Source organism: Chenopodium quinoa, unplaced genomic scaffold, assembly GCF_001683475.1.
Source record: "Chenopodium quinoa cultivar QQ74 unplaced genomic scaffold, ASM168347v1, whole genome shotgun sequence".
NCBI lineage: Eukaryota > Viridiplantae > Streptophyta > Magnoliopsida > Caryophyllales > Amaranthaceae > Chenopodium > Chenopodium quinoa.
Window position 1 is genome coordinate 2,014,309 of NW_018742733.1, and position 21,446 is coordinate 2,035,754.

The 21,446-nt window shown below is 34.7% G+C and overlaps 2 protein-coding genes across 2 annotated transcripts; one reads left to right on the forward strand and one right to left on the reverse strand.

The window, feature by feature from the left end:
* Positions 1-204: 204 nt before the first annotated feature.
* On the reverse strand, positions 205-4,570 carry LOC110723787 (probable serine/threonine-protein kinase PBL23). Its single transcript, XM_021903159.1, has 5 exons — positions 3,048-4,570; positions 2,688-2,869; positions 2,421-2,610; positions 1,907-2,298; positions 205-1,201 (listed from the first exon to the last, which is right to left on the reverse strand). Exons 1-5 carry the CDS (start codon positions 3,283-3,285, stop codon positions 899-901), a joined length of 1,305 nt encoding a protein of 434 aa, XP_021758851.1. The 5' UTR covers positions 3,286-4,570; the 3' UTR covers positions 205-898.
* Positions 4,571-5,515: 945 nt separating this feature from the next.
* Positions 5,516-9,335, forward strand: LOC110723788 (putative disease resistance RPP13-like protein 1). Its single transcript, XM_021903160.1, has 2 exons — positions 5,516-6,441; positions 8,509-9,335. Exons 1-2 carry the CDS (start codon positions 6,113-6,115, stop codon positions 8,549-8,551), a joined length of 372 nt encoding a protein of 123 aa, XP_021758852.1. The 5' UTR covers positions 5,516-6,112; the 3' UTR covers positions 8,552-9,335.
* The last annotated feature ends 12,111 nt before the right edge of the window (positions 9,336-21,446 follow it).

The window sequence follows — 21,446 nt, forward strand, 5'->3', positions numbered from 1 at the left end:
TGAAATTACATTCTGTTTTCATCATTGATCAGCTCAACTTTTCTCATCATTAGATGCTTACTTATCCTTGTTTAGAAGTAGGTTGTTAGTTTCTACTGTTGTTTCTTTGTTATATTATGATCCAGACATGGATACCTGGGTGGTAACTGGTAAATCTAAAGCTATTTATGAATTGTACTTTATTTTAGGAGAATCTGTGCAGTTCAGGTGCTAATATAACTCCCTCCAGTTTCTTTTAATGTACCCAGTTACTGTAGATTATTATTTCTAGGAAAGGTGAGTGAATGTAAGAAAAATGTACATAAACTCATAAAGTAGAGAGTGCAAAAAAAGTGGGTAGGTATTACAAAAAAGTGAATTAAGTAAGAGAAGGTGAAAAAGGTGTAATTATTGTAAAAAAGATGGTAAATTTTGATTGCCAAGAATAGAATAAAGGCCTTGTTTGGTTTGCTAAAAATTTTGTGGGAAGTCAAAATTCACATGAATTTCATTTTCACCCTCTTGTTTGGTTGACACAAAAAAGTTAAAATGGGGGCAATCAAAATTCATGGGAATTTTGACTTCCCACAAAACATGGGAATTCACTTACCTTACCCCCCTTGGTAAGTTGAAATTCCCATGGAAATTTACTGCCTCCATTTTTAACCAAACAAATTTGTTGAATTCCCATGATTTTGATGATGGAATTTATTTCCCACAAATTGAAATTTCATGGGAATTTACACTTCCCTAATGAACCAAACGACCCTAAAGTATAAGTTGGCAACATCAAATAAGATGCCTTAAAATGGAAAGTGGGTACATCGATAGAAGACATTCAGGAAATTTCTGTACAATTGTAGATTTGTAGGCATTGTAGCATAACCTAAAAAATCTAGCACCTGAAGATGTCATTGTGTCAGCTTTTTTTTCCTTCTTTTGCTGTGCCGTTGCCTAGCTGGTCACTCTCTCCCCCATCTTTTGCTTCATCATCGTCATCTCCTTCTTCTTCATAATCCTCCAAGTTCACAGATTTTTCTGTAGATAGATATTCAAGTGCAATAACCACGTCACTGATGTAAGGGCGTGTGCTAGCTTCTTCTTGTAAACACATAGCTGCAATTCCTAGTGCTTGGTAGAGATTCTTCATTGGATAGTCACCCTCTAGTAAAGGGTCGGCCATTAAGTGAAACTTACTCTTGTCTTTGAACAAAGGCTGTGCCTGCAATCACAGAAATAGGTTGTGAATAATTTTCGCTCAGCTAGCTGGATAACAAGTTTGTAGCTGAAAAATTGATAGTAATTGTAATATTAGTTGAACTTTGCTGTAAGTTCATATAACATAAAAGGCTTTATACCAATAGATGCAGGGACCTATTTTTGGCAATTTAATGAAGATACATTTTTATTTTAAATGATATGCTAATTTGGATAGCTTTTCGTTATTAGACTTGAATTCCAATAAAATTTGCAGAAAACTTGTTACTCAAGAACTTCAAACTATACTCTGTGCCTCTGTGGTATTTGACCTAGTCAGTTACTAATAAATTAAAAGCTAGTTTTGAATTTTGATGCATTTCTTTGATGTATAACTTGTAGCATTGGTCGTAAGAATATAGCCTTTTGCTATTGTTTTCCTATCTCGTTAATCTCTTTGCTATTTCCTTGTGTGAATCCCTTTTTTTTTAGTGCAACGGGTGTCTATTGGTATGTCTAAGTTTCCCTCTTTCGAATAGCTAGATGTCTTTGCTGCTTCTATTAACTAATGAGGATTTACAACACATTGTTGTATGCTATACATAATGATAATTGCATTTGATAAAGATTCCAGTACTTGTTAGCCTGGCTCATCATCATCCCTAGATGATCTATAGCAGAGATTTATCAATAAAAATCATATCAAAGTAATGGTAATTATTAACATTACCCAAAGCACTAGATTCTGCTCTTCACTTGATCTGTTAGTATCGATGACTCTCCTCCCGGAGATGATCTCAAGGAACACAACCCCGAAACTATAGACATCAGACTTTGTTGTCAGTTGGCCTGTTGATGCATATTCTGGGGCGCAGTAGCCATATGTTCCCATAACCCTTGTACTCACGTGGGTCTCGTTTCCTGTGGGGCCTAACTTTGCCAGGCCGAAATCTGAGAGCTTTGGGTTAAAATTTTTGTCTAGTAGTATGTTTGATGCTTTGAAGTCCCTGTAAATTACTGGCGGGTTGGCAATATCATGAAGGTACTCGAGACCTTTTGCTGCGCCTGCTGCAATCTTCATTCTGGTCTTCCAAGTTAACGGCTTCCTGTTTGGTTTTAGTTCTGTAAAAAAAGGGGAAGCCAACAAACAGAAGAAATAATTTGGTCGGTCGGATAGGGAAAGGCAGCAAGCCAGCAACATTAAACATTCATTCTATGGTTCAGAGTTCAGACATTGGCATTACCAAGAAGGTGATCCTCAAGGGATCCGTTTTCCATAAACTCGTACGCTAAAAGTCTTTGAGGGCCTTCAGCACAATATCCTACCAAATTCACAAGGTAAGGATTGTGAAGAAGGTTCAACATCAAAACTTCTACAAGGAACTCTTTGTTCCCTTGGAATCCATTTCTATCTAGCTGTTTTACTGCGACAACCTGAATATATTTTTTGTCATTTTCATTTCGTTGCTGAACAGATGCACAAAGAAGGGGCGGGATAGAAAATGTATTACCTGCTTTAAGCTGTCTACGTATCCCTTGTGAACCGTACCAAAGCCACCCTCGCCGAGTAAATTCTCAGATCTAAAGTTGTTAGTTGCATCACATAGTTCCCTATAGGTGAATATCTTGGCGGTGATGTTCCCCTTTCCGTATTTAGCTATCTCTTCTTGAATGTATCTGTGCCTGCTGCTGTCTGATACAGAAAGAAAGAAAGTTCATAGACCTTATTAGCACATTCACAAACTATGATTTCTGATACAATGCTTGTGACTGTGTTAGACATGCCCCAAAATTTCATAGCCCAAAATGTTCATGCCTAGCATAATCATGCATAACAGCAGAAAATTTATGAAAGAGAAGCCATTTATCACCTGTTTTGAAAGATATGTTTGCGAATGACAATTTGGATTTGACTAATAGGATGTCCTTGACGCTAGCCTTTAAAGAGGCCCTTATTGATGCCATTATTGATGCTCTTTTACTTGCGATTGATGGCTTAACAACAGGTTCACCACCGGTTTCCTCCGTTTCATTTTGCTGCTCTTCTGCAGGTACCTCTTTCTCATCATTATTTTTGGCTAGTGTTCCGCAACATGAAAAACAACTCATTGCTAGACAATGTCAAACAATGTATGGTAATGGAAATTATTCTCCGAGTCATCAACCGCAATGTTGGTGATAGGCAACGGGAGGTGGCGGTGAACCCCCACAGATCCTTAGAGGGGGAAGGGAAGGGAAGGGAAATGAAGGATCGAAAGGTTAAATTTCCGGTTTTCTCAGGGAAGAGAGAAGTTTTATTCCAGTAATTTTGTTGTTCTACTGGTTTCTTCCTCCTCTCTTCCCTCGTTCCGCCCCTTCCCCAAGTTTGTCCCAACTTTGCAAACCCATACAAAAATGGATTCTGGAAAAACCACTGCCCTGATTTTTTGCAAATTTGCAGAATTGGAAAATCAAAGGCCTAAATTTTCTCAAGGTAATTATTTTACTCTTACCTGTTTTTAACGGCTTTTCAAGGTGTTGGTTAGATAATAGAATGAATACAGTTGTTTGAGATTTTCATAAGCAAATTAGTTGGAAAATGAAAAGGTTGGATCTCATCTGATGTCTATATTTAGCAATTTTTTTTCTTTCTTCCTGATATTAGAAAATACATATTTAAAATAAATGCGTGAGAAAAAAGTGGCAGAACTTCCTTTGCCCTACATTACATACATTTTTTTTTTCCTCTTTTTAATTTTTCTATGCCCCTCTCATAGGAGTAGAAGGAGAGCCTTCAACCCCTGAGCCGACCTTGATTCTCACATATATTTTCTTCTTGGTTTCTTATACTCCGTATTTTATAGGTTGATCTACCAGTCTTAAAATTGAACAGTTTTGTTGATGGCGTAACATATGCAAAATCTTGGACACTGTTACCAATATTTTTACTCAGTATACCAAATTGGTCTTATTATGCATGACATGAAGCATTGAAACTGTTTTTAGCTGGGACTCCTTTCCTTCAGCTTGTAAAAATTTGTTCAAACAAAACAACTAAATATTTACTCAACAAGAAAGGATTACAAATTACAATGATGTTTCTTCTAATTAAAGTCGATTGTAAGCATGTTTAATTCATTAAAAGTCCATTAATGGATAATCAACTAGTTTACTTGATTAAAATTTTAAAAAGTTGTACTAAAGAATTAGGATCAAATTCCATTTACTTTATTGACATCAAAACGAACCTTGGCTTTGACTAATTGAGCTGCAGCTGAAGGTTTAAGGTGAATGGTGGTGATGGTGGTTGTATGGTATTGTGGGCTACGTTGTGTGTGCGATTATTTGGGCTGAGCAAGGAACTATAGTGGTTTAATTTGGAGTTGGTGGCTGGGCGGTTTGGAGTCGGTGGTTGCGGTTTGCGGGACTGCTGAAATGGAGGGTGGAAACGGAGTTGGGTGGTGGTGCGAGCTGGGTTGTGGCTGGAAAGGGAGGGTAAGGGGAGGATGGTCAGAAAGGGAGGTGGTGAGGAATGGTGGCCGGATTTAATGGAGGTGGTGAGGATGGTGGCCGAAAAATATGATATTTTTTATTTTTTAATATTTTTGTTTTTTAATAATTAAAAAAATAATTAACCTATTAATAGATGACACGTGGCATCTAACTTATAAAAACCGGTCATCAACAGGTAATGGACCTTTAGATGAAGGGAGGGTATAAAGGTTGGATTTTTGAGGAATAAAATAAAGGTTGGATTTTTAGGAGGAAAAAGTGCAAAAGTTGGATTTTTAATTTCCATTTTTCCTTAATCTTATTGGTTTTATTATTCCCACATAAATTAAACATTCAAACAGGTGATACGGTCAACTGTGGTTGGCTGGTAGTCTAGTAGACTTGACGACTGGTACCAATGCCGTTGATTTCATTTTTGGTTTATAAGGCACTACAAATTTCTGAAATTTCGTCGGTAGAAATATATGGCTTTGTGTCATTGTGGCCCAACCCATTTTAAGTACTACAATCCAAAATAAGTTACTTGACATCAATTTGTATTTGATGCAAATGTGGACTACTTGGTTCACTAGATTAACTCCGTACGACTCACGGTTTTAAAATAAGAATTGAATTATAGACTTTTAACACGTAATGAAACAAAATAACTTCCTCATTTTTTTAACTAATTTCTAATTAAATATGAATATACAATTCCCGAAAGTGCATAATTTTCATATTTAATTAAGAAATTTAAATTAAATTATATTATTAACTATTGTTAACAACTCTTAATAACTTAATAACATAATATGTGTAGAAAACCCAAAATGGAATATATGTTCAAAACTATATTAAATAGGGTAGCTTTAAAAGGAAAAAAATATGACATCATCCTTGCATTTTGGATGGAAAAAATTAAATAAAAAAGTGACACGTAGGCAATGATGACATCAACGGTTGTTATTTTAGTATATATAGATAGATATCATGAAGGTTTTTCGAGATATTATACCAACAACTAAAAACCAAAATTGCAGAATGCTTACTCAAGTAATTATCCCACATAAATCTTAATAAAAACTGTAGTGGATTTGTTTCAAACCAATCAATTAATTTAAATAATATTTGGATTAGTCACTAATTGACTCTTGATGCAATGATGATTGGAGGACCGCGTGTTCAATCCTCTGCAACAACAATTGAGAGGGGAGTAGAACCTAATCATCCAGAACTGATCCCCGAATCCAAATTAGAGCAAAGAGTGGAAAAAAAAAGCAAAATGTAAGCAACTTTTGTTGACTTTGAAGAACATTGACTATTGCTGTTCTTTGAGATAAAGAAGCATAGTGTCAAGATCCATGAATCCCGATGAAATCATATTCAGACCTCTGTAACATCCTTAGCTTCTTCTAAAAAATCCCTGAATCCTCGGCTTCTAACTTAATCTTCTGTAATCATTAAAATGTCAGAAGCACTTCTCTGGGCTGTCACAAAAACAATTCTAGGACACATTGCTTCTTTTGCAGGTGATCTTACCTGCAGTTATGCTACTGAAGGGATTTTAGCAGCACAACGTGTTCGAAACGATCTGAAGAAGATCGAGAACAAGGTGATTGCTATTCGTGCAGTCCTGCATGATGCAGAGAAAAAACAGTATGACAGTGAAGCCATCAGAATCTGGCTGAAAGATCTGAAAACTGTTGTTTATGATATTGATGATCTCTTGGATGAAGTTGGGACTGATTTATTGCGGCGTAGAGTTAACAAAGGTCATGCTCTTCAGCAAGTCAGGTACTATCTTTCATCTTCAAATCCTGTTTTGAGTCATTTTTGTTGGAGTCAAAAGATTAGGGACCTTTTACATAGTTTTGATGACATAGCTGCTAATAGAAGGGATCTTGGATTGGATGACCATTATATTGTCAAAACACACGGTATTGAGAGGAATCCCTTAGATGCATTTGCTTATGTGAAGAAAACAGAAATCATTGGTAGGGATGAAGCTAAATGTGAAATTGTTAGACGTTTAGCGAGTAGTTGTGTAGGAGATGCTAGTAGGGTGGTTGTGCTTCCCATAGTTGGATTGGGAGGGATTGGGAAAACGGCGTTGGCTAAGCTTGTTTTCAATGATGAGTGGGTGACTAAGAACTTTGATGTTAAGTTGTGGGCTTGTGTCTCAGAAAATTTTGATCTGCAAAAGACAATAGAAGAAATACTGAGTTCTGTTAGTAATGAAAACACAGCCAACCTCAGCATAAGACAGTTACATGAAAGGCTTTCTGAGATATTAGATAGTCGAAAATATTTTCTTGTGCTTGATGATGTGTGGATTGAGGACATCAAAGTATGGCGAGACTAAAATTTGTTAGCTATAGGGGGAAAGGGGAGTGTGATTTTGGTCACTACGCGAAGTGAAATGGTAGCATCTGTAGTTGGAAATGTTGAGCCATACTGTTTAGATAGTCTTTCTAATGATGTTTGTTGGTCCATATTCAAGCATTTGGCATTTAAGAGTGGTGAAGAGGAAAGATATCCTAATCTTGTTAGAATTGGGAAGAACATTGCTGTCAAGTGTGGTGGGGTTCCTCTAGCTGTCAAGGTACTTGCGAGTTTGTTACGTAGTGAGAGAGATGAAAAAGAATGGAGGCGGATTGCTGATAAAAATAACCTTGTGAACCTACATCCACAACACAATGACATCAAACAAGCTCTGAAAGTGAGCTATAACAAACTCCCATCTCATTTGAAAGCGTGTTTTGCTTATTGTTCTTTGTTTGTGAAGGATAAGAAGCTTAATCCACCAATAGTATCATGTTTGTGGAGTGCACTTGGCCTTCTGCAAGGGGGATTCAACGACGAAGAGTTGGAATCAGTCGGATACAAGTACTGTGAAGAACTGTTGTCAAGATCTCTTCTTCAGGATGCATTTATTGTGTTTACTGAAACTGTAAGTGAATTTAGAATGCATGATCTATTCCATGATTTGGCAACTGATATTGTTGGCCAAGAAATAGCTGTTGTAACTAGCAATCAGCTTAATGCTTCAGAGATATGCAGACATATAGTATGGGGATATGATGGAGGTGAAGTCTTGTCAGACAAGGGTGTTCCGAAAGAGCTACTCAGAGCAAAAAAGGCTCGAACATTCAGATTTAGCTATGCAATGGGTTATATTAGCAGGTCATTTATTGAAGGTATTATACACAACTTTACACACTTGCGTGTATTAGATTTTCACCAGAGTAGTTTGAGGAGTTGCCGAGGTCAATTGGGAACCTGAAGCATCTCAGATATCTTGACCTGTCATATAATCCTGTCATCAAATTTCTTCCAAGTTCAATATGCAAGTTATTGAATCTACAGTCTTTGTTTCTTCCTGGTTGTGAGATGTTACAAGAGCTACCTAGGAATATCGATCAGTTGGTAAGCCTAAGGTACTTGTCTGTGACTACAAACCAAGAGAGTTTAACTAGCACCAAATTATGTGACTTAAGTACTTTGGGGAGACTAGAATTGTATTCATGTAAAAGGCTAACATCACTATGGAATGGATCGTCTATTCAATTCCATACATCCCTGCTAGAACTTCACATTGTAAACTGTCCTAGATTGACTTGTCTTCCGGATAGCATGAAACACCTTGTTTCCCTCGAGACATTAGTCATCCGTAATTGTCAAGAGATCGATTTGGAGAAAGGAAGCAACCTGTGTGGGCTTCAAAGCCTTCGAACCTTGGAAATTACCGGGGTTACAAAGCTAAAACATTTGCCTGATGGAATCCAATCTGCTGCAAACTCTCTTCAATATCTCTGGATTTATAGCTGTATAAGTTTAACAATGCTTCCAAATTGGTTGCAGATTTTCACCTCCCTTAGAAGAATTCAAATATACAGTTGCATAAATTTAGTAGCTATACCCGAGGGATTCAGTCAGCTGAATTGCTTGCAGAAGCTACTGATTAAGAACTGCCCCCATCTCAGTAAAAGATGTGCAAAATATACAGGCGAAGATTACTCTCATATTTCACATGTGCCTGAAGTTCTCCTTGATGAAATTCACATCAATGGAATTGATTCCGTCTGAATCAGGTTTTAATTCTAGTCTCATTGTTTTCATTAAGCTCATTGCATACTTTAGACTCCTTTTGTGTTGTGCATACTTTGAGTGATCAGAATGCAGATCAGAGTCATTCTACAATTAAGTATCATGAAAAATACTGTGGATTTATTCTTCTTTTAAATAAGAGACTGGCTTTCATTTTGCTATGCTGGTGTTCTGACACCAAATTATATGGTCAAGTTTCGAGTTATACAATTGAGCATACCAAAATCATTATGATCAATTCTCTAATATATACATATATCCAGTCTTGGTCATTTATTTTCTTTATTATCGCGTCTTTTACCAGCACAGTCATGAAAGATTTCTACAGTTTTGATCAATTTTGGCTTCTGTTTTACTGACATAGACAGTTGCTGATGCAAGATCATAAACAAAACTAATTAGAATTTGTTTTGGCACGCCTTATTGGATTTAGATATCCATCACTCTTTCCGCAGTCTTAATCTTTTAATCTTATGCAAATCATTTAACCAATGTTCTTCAAAAAAAAAAAAAAAAAAAACTTTTAACCAATGCACAACTGGTATTTCTGCAGTACGTGACAGATGAAGATATGTATAGAGTAATAATAAATAATATTGAAGATTTTTCAATCAACTTTGAATTGGATTGTTTAAGAGGAAACCCTTGAGGCAGAGTATAACACTCATTAGACCGAGGTTGATCAACTCAAACTAGTCCAATTAATCGTACAATACACATAACTTAAAATGGAAACTTTTCTTAAAACTTAAATGATAAACATCAAAGAGATCGAGGTTGTAATACAATTAATGAAAAAAGTGCAGGTAAAATGGTAGTAGCAGAGTTGCTTGATATATCTTAGAGACAGGAACCTAAACCGCCTACTGCAACACCGGCTAGATCATAAGAAGTGATGCAACTTAGTCCTTCACAGCAAGTGTATGGACCTCCTCCAGGACATAGTTGGCCTTTAGCTTGACATGATGGAACTGAAGACGACGGCCTTATACCTTCTGATGTTGGAACTGAAAGCAAAGCATGAATCATAACAAGTCATTATTTAGATTATATATTAAAAAAATGAATAATGTAATAGGAGCTATATGCAGATATATATATGAAATAACACTTGAATACATTACTATGTATTTCATGAACTAAACTGATGGTTTTAGAGAGGAAAAACCTGATGTAGTAAGCAAAAGAATCGCGAACATCATAGCCATAACAGAGCATTTTATGTATACACTAGCCATTTGGATGTGTTTTAAGGATGAGTAGAGTATGTTAATGGCTTGCATACATACTATATCAGGTACGTATCACCATTTTACCTTATATACTCATCATATACTCTTGAGAACTTGGTGTCTCAAGTTTTTGATCGAATACATAAACTGTTCTTGCTCCTTAGCTTAGTTTACCTCTCTATTCTCTATGAGTCTGATGTTTTAAATGTTATTATTTTCGTGTACTTTTAATTCATCACATGAATACAAATAAATTACTCCCTCTAGCTATTCCTTTAATTTTTGTTTTTACGATTTGACCATTTTTCTATCACATAAAAATTCCAAATGTAAAAAACAATGCAAATATGGATGGAGAGAGAACCAACAATAGCTGGTTCCTACAGGTGTCTGCGGTGCAACTTACAGTCGTTTTGTAGGAAAGAACATGATATATAAAAGTAATGAACATATAGTTATAGTGAAAAGAACATATTATTAACATGTAATGAACATATACCTAGAGTGAAAATAACATACTATCAAAATGTAATGAACATATACATAGAGTGAAAAGAACATATTTGCACCAAAAAATAAATGAAAATAACATATGTTTATGTTCTTTGATAGTCAGTGTAATGTACTTTATTTGCGACATAATGTTCATTGCTTAATGTGAAATGTTTATTGAATTTTGACTTCAAATTAGGGTGGTTATATATAGATAGTGTTTATACATAATATTATCATGTTCTTTATTAATATTACAAATGTTCTTTAGATATGATAAAAATATATAAAATTGGATATTCATTACAAAACAACTATAGGTTCTTTACAAAATAATTGTATGCTCTTTACAAAATAGTTACATGTTCTTTTTTGCAATCTTTAGCTGTACCAAGCAAGGTATAGCCGCCTGGACCTTAAAATTTTCAAGAGAAAACCACTTTCATTTCATAATAGATGCATTGTTATGACATTTTTATATTAATTTTAACAACATTTTTTACATATATAAAAGTTAAATATTTATATGTAATATATTGTTGGATTGGTTTCATTATATATTTCAAAGTATAATTAATTTTAAAATTTTTAATTAATTATTGAATATATTAATCGATGGTCAAAGTGGTTTAATTTGTTAGAAAGTATAAAGGGAAATTATACCATATAATCTTGCATTTTATGCGTGTTTTTCTTGTATAATCCTTACTTTTACACTACTGCATGAGGTAACCTTAAATTGGATGAAAAAATAACTCCGTGAATTAATTTCATAATTTAACTTGACTATTTTGTGAATTTTTTTCATGATTTTGAACTAAAATGAAGTGTCTAAAGTAGTAAAGTGTCCTACCCATAAATGTCCGAGAGGGCCTGAAACAAATATTATTTAAGGTGAAATGAAGAGTCTGAATAACATATATTTATACAAGTAAATATATAAGGTTTGATTTCATGTTTTCAGTACTTCCAGTTCCAACCTTGGCAGCAAATTACAAGTCCGCCAGATACTATGAGCAGCCACCACCACCAAGGCCGTCGCCCATGTGTAGGAACGAAACTGAACTGTGCTTAGCTTACGGTGATTACGCATGTTGCAAAAGGATTAAATTGCATTTTGGGAGATCCAATCCTTCCTGCTGGTGTTGGTTCATGTTTACCTTTAGGCGAACAACCACCATCAACTGATGAGTGTCGAAGAATTAATCATCTATGTGAGCCTTACGGTCAGTATAAATGTTGCGACGGAATGAGCTGCGTCGATACTCGTACGCTGCCTCTGGCTGCTGGTGTTAACACCCAAGAGCTTGAGCTTCCACCTGGTGTTGGAGTTTGCGAGCCCTTAAAGCTCTAAATATTGTTATGCCTCTCTAAATATTTCAGCAAGTTTGCGTTAATTGTTTTCCTTGAATTTCTTTTAATTTGCCTTTTTTTATTGTATAATTTGATTTATTATTGTTTTTTATTGTATAATTTTTAGATTTGATCTCTAGCTAAAAATTCAATTTTGGTTTGATTAATACTCTCTTCGTTTTTTTTAAGTGCCCCATACCATTGAGCACATAGTTTTAGGCAAAAGAATAAAATAATATATGAATGGATATAGTTAGAAATAAAAAATTTAAAAAAGTAAGAGAGAAATATAAACAAGAACCACTAGAAATAATATGAGAGAGACAAAATATGAAATTTTCTTCATGGAGGCGGATGCACAATGCTCCGTGCATCCGTTTTCTTTTTAAAAAGAACGCAATGAATATTTAGTTGTCAACTAAAGAACATACAGTTATTTTATAAAGAACATCTAGCTATTTTATAAAGAACATCACATATAGTTGTATTGTAATGAACATATAGTTGTTTTGTAAAGAACATATAGCTATTTTGTAAAAAAAAACACCAAACTTTATGTTCTTTATATATATCTAAAGAACATCCGTAATATTAATAAAGAACATGATAATTAGAGGTGGTCAACTTCAGCCCGGCTCAAAAATAAGACGGGTTTGGGCAAGCCTAAAAATGCATTTTTAGTTAAAAATCCAAACCCGACCCGAAAAGAGCCCGAAAAGCCCGCTATATTTTCCGGGTTTTGGCGCAAGATATTATGTTAAGGCTCGGCCCGACCCGAATTAACATTATGTCACAAATAAAAGTTCATTATATTGACAATCAAAGAACATGAAGATAAAGAACATCATTTTTTTTTTTAAAAACATAAAGAACATTATTTAACATTCTAAAGGGAAGACCTTGGAGAATTATTTAGCTAGGAGAGACGGACTATATAATTTTAGCAATTCAGATTCGGTGAATCATGTTGATGTGGGTGAAGCAAGGTCGACCTTGGAGTTGTGACATCGTCGAATGGGTCATCCCTCTGAAAAAGTGGTTAAGTTACTTCCTCATGTCAGTGGAAATAAACATAATCTTGCTAAAGGATGTGAGGTATGTATGCGTGCTAAACATCCTAGAGATAAATTTCCTTAAAGTGATGGTAGAGCTTCTAGGATTTTTGAGAAAATACATTGTGATTTGTGGGGTCCGTATCGACATGTCTCATCGTGTGGAGCTCGTTATTTTTTTACTATCGTTGATGATTATTCCCGAGATGTTTGGATTTACTTGTTGGTTGATAAAGCTGAGGTGTTTAGAATGTTTTTAGCATTTGTTGCAATGGTTGATAGACAATTTTCTCAAAATATCAAAGTTGTGCAAAGTGATAATGGTACGAAATTTAATTGCTTGCATGATTATTTTAGTGCTATCGGTATTATTTTCCAAACCTCTTGTGTGGGGACTCCACAGCAAAATGGGAGGGTTGAGAGAAAACACAAATACATTCTTGAAGTTGGGAGAGCTTTGAGGTTTCAAGCTAATTTGCCTATTTATTTTTGGGGGGAATGTGTTCTTGCCGCCGCTCACCTAATTAATCGTACACCCACTCCCTTGTTACAAAATAAAACTCCATTTGAAATTTTGTTCAATAAACCTCCCTTATTTGATGCACTTCGTACTTTTGGATGTTTATGCTTTACTCATAATCAGAAAACTAAGGGAGACAAGTTTGCTAGTCGTAGTAGAAAGTGTGTATTTGTGGGATATCCGTTTGGTAAAAAGGGGTGGAGGTTATTTGATTTGACTACAAAAGAATTTTTTGTCTCGAGGTATGTGAAATTTGTGGAAGAGGTTTTTCTATTTGAGAGTCCAGAAGCTGTGAATATTTCTCATAATGAGTTTGATGCTCCAATAATTCATGAGGATTTCGCTGAATTACGTTTGGAAGAAGAAAATGAGGTTGGTAGCATTTTGGGTGAGCAACAATCCCAATTCGTGGATAGCCCAGAACCAGCGGATCCACAAATTGGACCATCGCACGCTGGGCTTTCAACAGAGCAGCGCTCCAAAGCTGCTGACTTGCCCGATGGTAATCAAGCGCTCGCTGGGCCTTCACGTGAGCAGCCCACTGACGTGCAAGAGCTTCAACAGCCCATTATTACTAATTCTGATCAAGATACTAATGGGCTAGCATCAAATGAGGCTTCTATTGAAGTTGGTTCTAATGACATTCAAATGGGTCGTGGATTTCGACAAAAATTTCCCAATATTTTACATCGTATGTGACTCACTCTGTTTTTGCTAATAGTCCGTCTTCGTCCTCTCCGTCATCCAACACTCCTTCAGGTACGCTTTATCCTTTGGCACACCATATAAATTGTGACATGTTTTATGTGAATTATCGCAAATTTCTTGCAGCTGTTTTTTGGGAAAGGATCCAAAATCCTTTCAAGAAGCCATGAAATCAGAAGGTTGGCGGAAATCTATGAAATAGGAAATAAGGGCATTGGAAGATAATGGGACTTGGACATTAGAGCGTCTTCCTCCCGGCAAGAAAGTTCTAGGAAGTCAATGGGTGTACAAGACGAAATTTCTGTCTAATGGTGATATTGAGCGTCTCAAGTCTCGTCTGGTCGTCTTTGGTAATCATCAACAAGAGGGCATTGATTATGGTGAGACTTTTGCTCCGGTTGCAAAAATGACTATTGTTCGCGCTTTTCTTGCTATAGCAATTTCTAAAAACTGGGAGATTCAGCAGATGGATGTTCATAATGCTTTCCTACATGGTGATCTAGAAGAGGAGGTGTACATGAAATTACCTCCATGTTTTGAGAGCTCGGATTCGAGCTTGGTGTGTCGTTTGAGAAAGTCTTTGTATGAGTTGAAACAAAATCTGAGATGCTGGTTTGGTAAACTCACTACGGCACTGAAAGGGTACAGTCACTACGTGAAAAATAAAATTGGCACCGGTTCAAACCCGGCCTAAGGCACCGGTTTGAACCGGTGCCAATGTGGGAGGGGGTGCCAAAAAGTGGTTTAAAAAGGCACCGGTTCAAACCGGTGCCAAAACTCGGAATTGGCACCGGTTAACCGGTGCCAAAAGACACCAAAAAATTTAATTCAATGCTTTTGGCACCGGTGCCAAAAAACACCAAAAAAATTTAATTCAAAGTGCCAAAAAATAATTTTTTTTTCTTAAAAATTAAATAAACTAAAATTAAATGAGAATACAAAATATAAATCGAACATCACAATCAATGTAATCAAATCTTTTCAATATATATATATATAATCAAAAAAATTTACAGTATAGATCAATAAAAAATTACAACATATAAATCAAAATAAAAAAAATTACAACATATGAATCAAAATAAAAATTTACAACTTTACAAAAAAAAAAAAAAAACCATACAACATCTAAATCAATATACTTGCATCTTGATTCTTCGATTTAAGATCTAAATACCTGCACCAATTAAAACAATCAAAATAAATTGATTAAAATGATTTAATTAAGCTGCGAATTTTTTTAAAAAAAAAATCTTGAAAAAAAAATAAAAAAGAAAATCAGTTGAAAAGAAAAAAAAACAGAACATCAGTTAAAAAGAAAATCGACAAATAAAAATATAAAAAAAACCCAGAAAAAAAAATCGAATAAAATAAAAACCAAAATCGAAAATCACAAAAAGAAACAAAACCCAGAAAATAAATAAAATTAAATTTGATTAAAAAAACCCCAGAAAATAAATAAAAAAAATTCGAATAAACCCAGAAAACAATTAGAAATCGAAGAAAACCCAGTATTCGAAAAAACCCAGAAAACAAAAAAATTAAAATCGAAAAAAAAAATGGAAATCTGAAAAAAAATAAATAAACCCAGAGATCAATAAACAAAAATGAAATCGAAAATAAAATAAACCCAGAGATCCAAAAACAAAAATGAAAATCGAAAAAAAAACTAAATAGAAGAGAATTGAAATGGAAAAAAAACCCAGGAAAAAAAACCTAAAAATCACGAAAATAAAAACCCCAAAACCGCATGCATTAACCCAAAATAATCAATTATTTTAACAAAAAATTAACCCAGAAATCGAAAAACAAAATCAAAATCGAAAAAACACAATAAAAAAAGAAATCGGAAAAAAAACCCAGAAATAGAAAAAAAAAACAAAATCGAAAAAAGAAACCCAGAAATCGAAATTAAAAAAAATCAAAAAAGAATAAAAAACTATTGAATTCGAATTACAAAAAACCAGAAATCGGAATAAACATTCAAAATTGAAATAATTGAAATTAAAAAAAAATTGAAATGGAAAAACCCAGAATTCGATTGAAATGGTAAAAAAAAACCAAGAAATCGATTGAAAAACCTCCAAATCAGCGTTGCATGTTGTTGTCTTCGAATTATTGGTGGTTTTCGAGTGATGATAGAAAGGAGGAGATCCAGAAAGATAATGAATGAAGGAGATCGGCGAAAGAGGAGGAGAGGAAAGAGAAAGAGGAGGAGGAGGAGAGAGAAAGAGGAGAGGAGAGAGAAACGACTGAGAAAATTAGCGTTGGGGGGTAGTTATAAGGGCGGTTTTTTTTTTAATATTTAAATGAACTGGTTCGTAAAGGCACCGGTTCAAACCGGTGCCATTTTTATTTTTGGCACCGGTTTGAGCTGAACCGGTGCCATTTCTCTTTGTTAAAAAACCCGCCCAATTTTAGGCCGGTTTTTGCCACTAGTTTGGCCTGAACCGGTGCCATTAGGGGGTTGCCTATTTGTATTTTTCTACTAGTAAGTTTTATTCAATCTTACTCTGATTATTCTATTTTCACATATACTAAAGGCAATGTTCAGATTAATGTCTTAGTTTTTGTTGATGATCTTATTATTTCTGGGAATGATTCCGCTGCATTGACTGTGTTCAAAGCTTATCTTGGTGATTGTTTCAAAATGAAGGACCTTGGTCCTTTGAAATATTTTTTGGGCATTGAAGTTGCTTGTAGTAAACCAGGTTTGTTTTTGTGTCAACGAAAATACACCTTGGGTATTATTTCTGAAGCAGGGTTATTAGGTGCGAAACCAAGTGGATTTCTGATTGAGCAAAATCACAAACTTAGCCTTGCTAGTGGTGAGTTACTTGTGAACCCTGAGTCTTATCGCAGACTGGTAGGGAGGTTGATTTATCTCTCGGTGACTAGACCAGATTTGGCATATTTGGTTCATATTCTTTCACAGTTTATGCACGAACCTCGGATTGAGCATTGGGAAGCAGCTCTAAGGGGGTTCTTTATTAAAAGGGTACCCCCGGGACAGGGTATTTTGTTGAGTGCAGATAGTGACCTGACTTTGCAGGGTTGGTGTGATTCGGATTGGGCGGCGTGTCCTCTTACTCGTCGTTCGTTGACTTGTTGACTAGTTTTTCTTGGTAAATCTCCAATTTCGTGGAAAACCAAGAAGCAATCCACCGCCTTTTTCTCTTCTTCTGAGGCTGAGTATCATTGCATGGCTTCAACCACACATGAGTTGAAATGGTTGAAGGCCTTGCTTTTGAGTTTGGGTGTTCAACACCCTAAGGCGATCAAGTTGTTTTGTGATAATCAATCTGCTTTACATATAGCTCGAAATCCAGTTTTTCATGAACGTACAAATCACATTGAGATTGATTGTCACATTGTTCGTGATGCCCTTACAGAGGGCTTAATTGCTCCGTCCTATGTTTCCTCTAAGGAGCAACTTGCAGATATTTTCACTAAGGCGCTTGGAAAATCTCAGTTTGATCATCTTCTTTCCAAGTTGGGCATTTACAATCCCCATGCTCCAACTTGAGGGGGGTATTGAGGATATTATATGTTAGGAAATTATATGATAATATTTAGTTGCTATATTTTGTGCCTAGAATATAATCTTTTGATATCTTATGATATTTCCTAATTCTATCACATTAGGGAAACCTTGTATTATATATTGGCTATGGTCGTATCAATGAAGGGTTAAGCATTTGAGTTTATTCAATTTAACATATTTTGTATATTTTATCATGGTATCAGAGCCCAGGTTTGTTGGGCCGTTTATAACTGGGCATTTGTCAAGCCACTGGTTAAGGGGCCTCTATTGGATGTTCATTCCCAATGAGGATTATATTGTACCTTCTGGTGTGCTCTAAGTTCTAAGGACACTCACAAGTAAGGGGGAGTGTTGATATCCATTGTAGCCCATTTGTGAGTGTCCCACATTGGAGAAAGAGGAGAGGTGGTTCCACTTTATAAGGTAGAAGAGTTACTCCTACTATTGCCAATTGGTTTTAGTATGGAAGTTTCAAAGCCTTGTTTGTGGACCAAACTTTCCTCCTCCTTGTTCGGGTTGCCCAGACCCATTTTCATATTATTTCGAAATTTATCATATAACATGTTCTTTTCATTTTAACTGAATGTTCTTTACATTTCTATACAATTCTAAAACATGTTCTTTTCACTTTAACTAAATGTTCCTTACATCTCTATACAATGTTCTTTCCGCCTTTTTTTTAAGGGATGCACCATGCGAATCGTGCATTCGCCTGCAGGAACCACGCATTGGACAAAATATTACATATTATTAGTATAAAATAGTAGTGGGTGGGAAAGGAAGAAGAGAGAAATTAAATAATATAAGTAGTATTCTCTCTGACCCATAATAAATGAGACGACGTTGGGCTTTTTTTTTTTTACTATTCATACATTCAGTTTGACCATAATTTTTTTAAAAATATATTTTATCATAAAATATGTTGATAGATGTGTTTTAATTAATATAAAGTTTCATGATCTAAATTTAAAAATAATTTTCATTAATAGTGCATTGACAGGTGTACAACGTTTGATTGTGTCATATATTAAGGGATAAAGGGAGTATAATGTAAGTAGATTTTCCACTTTTGGTAATGGGACACTTTAAAAAAGCGGACTAGTACACTAAGCAAATAGAATGGGTTGATGTTTTTCAATTCATCAGAAGACTTAAATTTGTTTGACCATTTCATCTTCAAACTAATTGGCTATATATATTATTTATAATCAAACACAAGAGTTGATGTTGTACATAGTCAAAAACAGGAACATGAAAAGAAAACAGGGAAGTAAGCAATAAAAAGAAGGTTGTTTCTGTTGGTGTATTGCTTCAAATTAGGCAAAAAATTAGTTGGAATTTGTAATTGTGGTTATAAAAGCGCGCGGCTAGATATTAGGAGTTAGTGAGTAGTGTTCGAGTTATATCCGCTAGTGGCAAGGGCGGAGCAAGGGGCTGGTGGAGGCCTGACCCCCGTGACCCAACTGACGATTCTTGTATTATGTCAAAGCTGGCCCCTTAAGATACTAGAATTAGTAGAATATAGATAAAATATTAACTTAATTTCATTGTTGTTAGTCATAGTAGATGAGTGAACTTCACATTTTACATCAAATGTAATACGAAGTATATAATAGTGCACAAGCATAAATTTTGCAATGAAACATAATTATAATACAATTCTATTTAATAATACGAAGTATATGAATTTCGGCCCTAATTAAGTTTACAAACGAACCTGGCTTCGCCCCTGGCTAGTGGAGTATAGTTAAGTATTTTGTTGATCATGTGATCATGCTCTCCTTAAATAGTTTTAGTTTGTTATCATCTTTGGCAATGTATAATGCCTTGTATTTTTGTGAATTAGTGTGGAGAAATGAATCAATTTAGGGCCTGTACTCTAGCTTAATTTCAGTTCAGTTCAGCTCCAATCAGTTCAGTTCAGTTACCAGTTCAGTTCAGCTCCTAATTTCCTTCTCTCATAAAATATTCATTTTAGCTCAGTTCAGCTCCAATCAGTTAAGTTCAACTCAATTCATCAAATATGAATATGCCCTTAGTTACTTTTCTTTACAAATTATATTTTCCATTCTCCCTTATTATTAAGCTCTCGTCATATGATATTCAACTAACGGTTTCAAGATTTTAATGAATTGTTTTCTTTAAAACATATGCTAATAACATACCAAATAATACAGCAAATATAATATGATAATTCTATAAATATAATTTGAAATTTTATACTTCATATCCATTTTATCATAATGATATAAAAGTGAGCAAATTAATTATCTCAACCCATCATTCAATATAGATCTAAATGAAGTAAATAATTATTTAAAATAAACTTTATAAGACCCATTAAAATTATTCATATGTAGCTCCAAATAACCCAATTCACCTAAATACTCTAAACGTACACTTATCTAGAGTTTTATTGCTTATTGTTTTTCACTTTTAGAGATAAATTAATTTATAGTTTAATCAATAATCTACCTATCAACTAACCATTCACACATAAGTAGCTCAAGTGGTTAGAGCTACTCTTCCGATTACAGGAGATTCTTGGATCGATTTTCACAAGTCATTGTTTCTATTCCTGCATAATACAACCATATGCAGCATGAAAACATTAAATATTGCAGTCAACATGATTGACGGTTTAATTTTAATAACTTAATCTTCCATTTACCTAGTTTAATGAATTACCAAAAAGGTGTATTGCAAATATATATATATATATATATATATATATATATATATATATATATATATATATATATATATATATATATATATATATATATATATAGCACTGTCAAAACGGTTTCACAGTTCGGGTTCGGTTCGGTTTGAAATCGGTTCGGTATTAAATCGGGTTAGTTTGAAATCGGTTTAAATGTCTCGCGGGTCGGTTTCAGTTCGGTTTAAATATTTATCGGTTCGATTCGGTTTCGGTTTATTCTTGAGCGGTTTTAATTCGATTCGGGTTGTAAACGGTTCGATCCAGTCGGGTTACGGTTTGTTAACGGTTCGGTGTAAACGGTTTTTATACCGGTTCAAACAGTTTCAGGTTGGAAACGATTTTCGAGTTAGAAACGGTTCGGTTCTTTTTCGGTTCATTTTTATTTTGGTTCGGTTTGTTAACGGGTTCGCCTTTTATACGGTTTAACGTTATTCAGATCAGTTTCATTTCACGTTTACTAAATTATGGTTCGGAACGGTTTTTTATTTCAAAAAAGTCGGTTTTTAATTGGGTCGTTTGGATTCGGGCAGTTAAACGATTTTGGTTTGAAATTTCATAGTACTTGCTAACCTTTTGCTGGTTAACAAGTTTTATATCAAGCCGAGACTTCATCACTTCATATTTAGGCATTAGGCATTATATTATATACAAATTCTCATCGGATTTAAAAATACATGTCATGTTATTTTCAAGTTTAGTCATATTGATCTTACTAGTTTATAGATTATAAAAGTTTAGTGTATTAATGAATTATTATTGTTTTACTATCACATTATTAGATGCTTCTTATTCAATCATCTAATTGATGTGTCATAATCATGATTTGACGAGTTATTGTGAGATTGAAATTACAGTTTGATTTATAGACGGTTCGGTTTGTAAGTGGTTCGGTTCATAAATGGTTCGGTGCAAACGGGTTGCAGTTTGTTAACGGTTCGGTGTAAACGGTTTTTACCTCGGTTCAAATGGTTTCGGGTTAGAAATGGTTCGGTTCTTTTTCGATTCAGTTTGATTTCAGTTCGGCTTGTTAACGGGTTCGGTTCTTATACGGTTTGACATTAGTCGGATC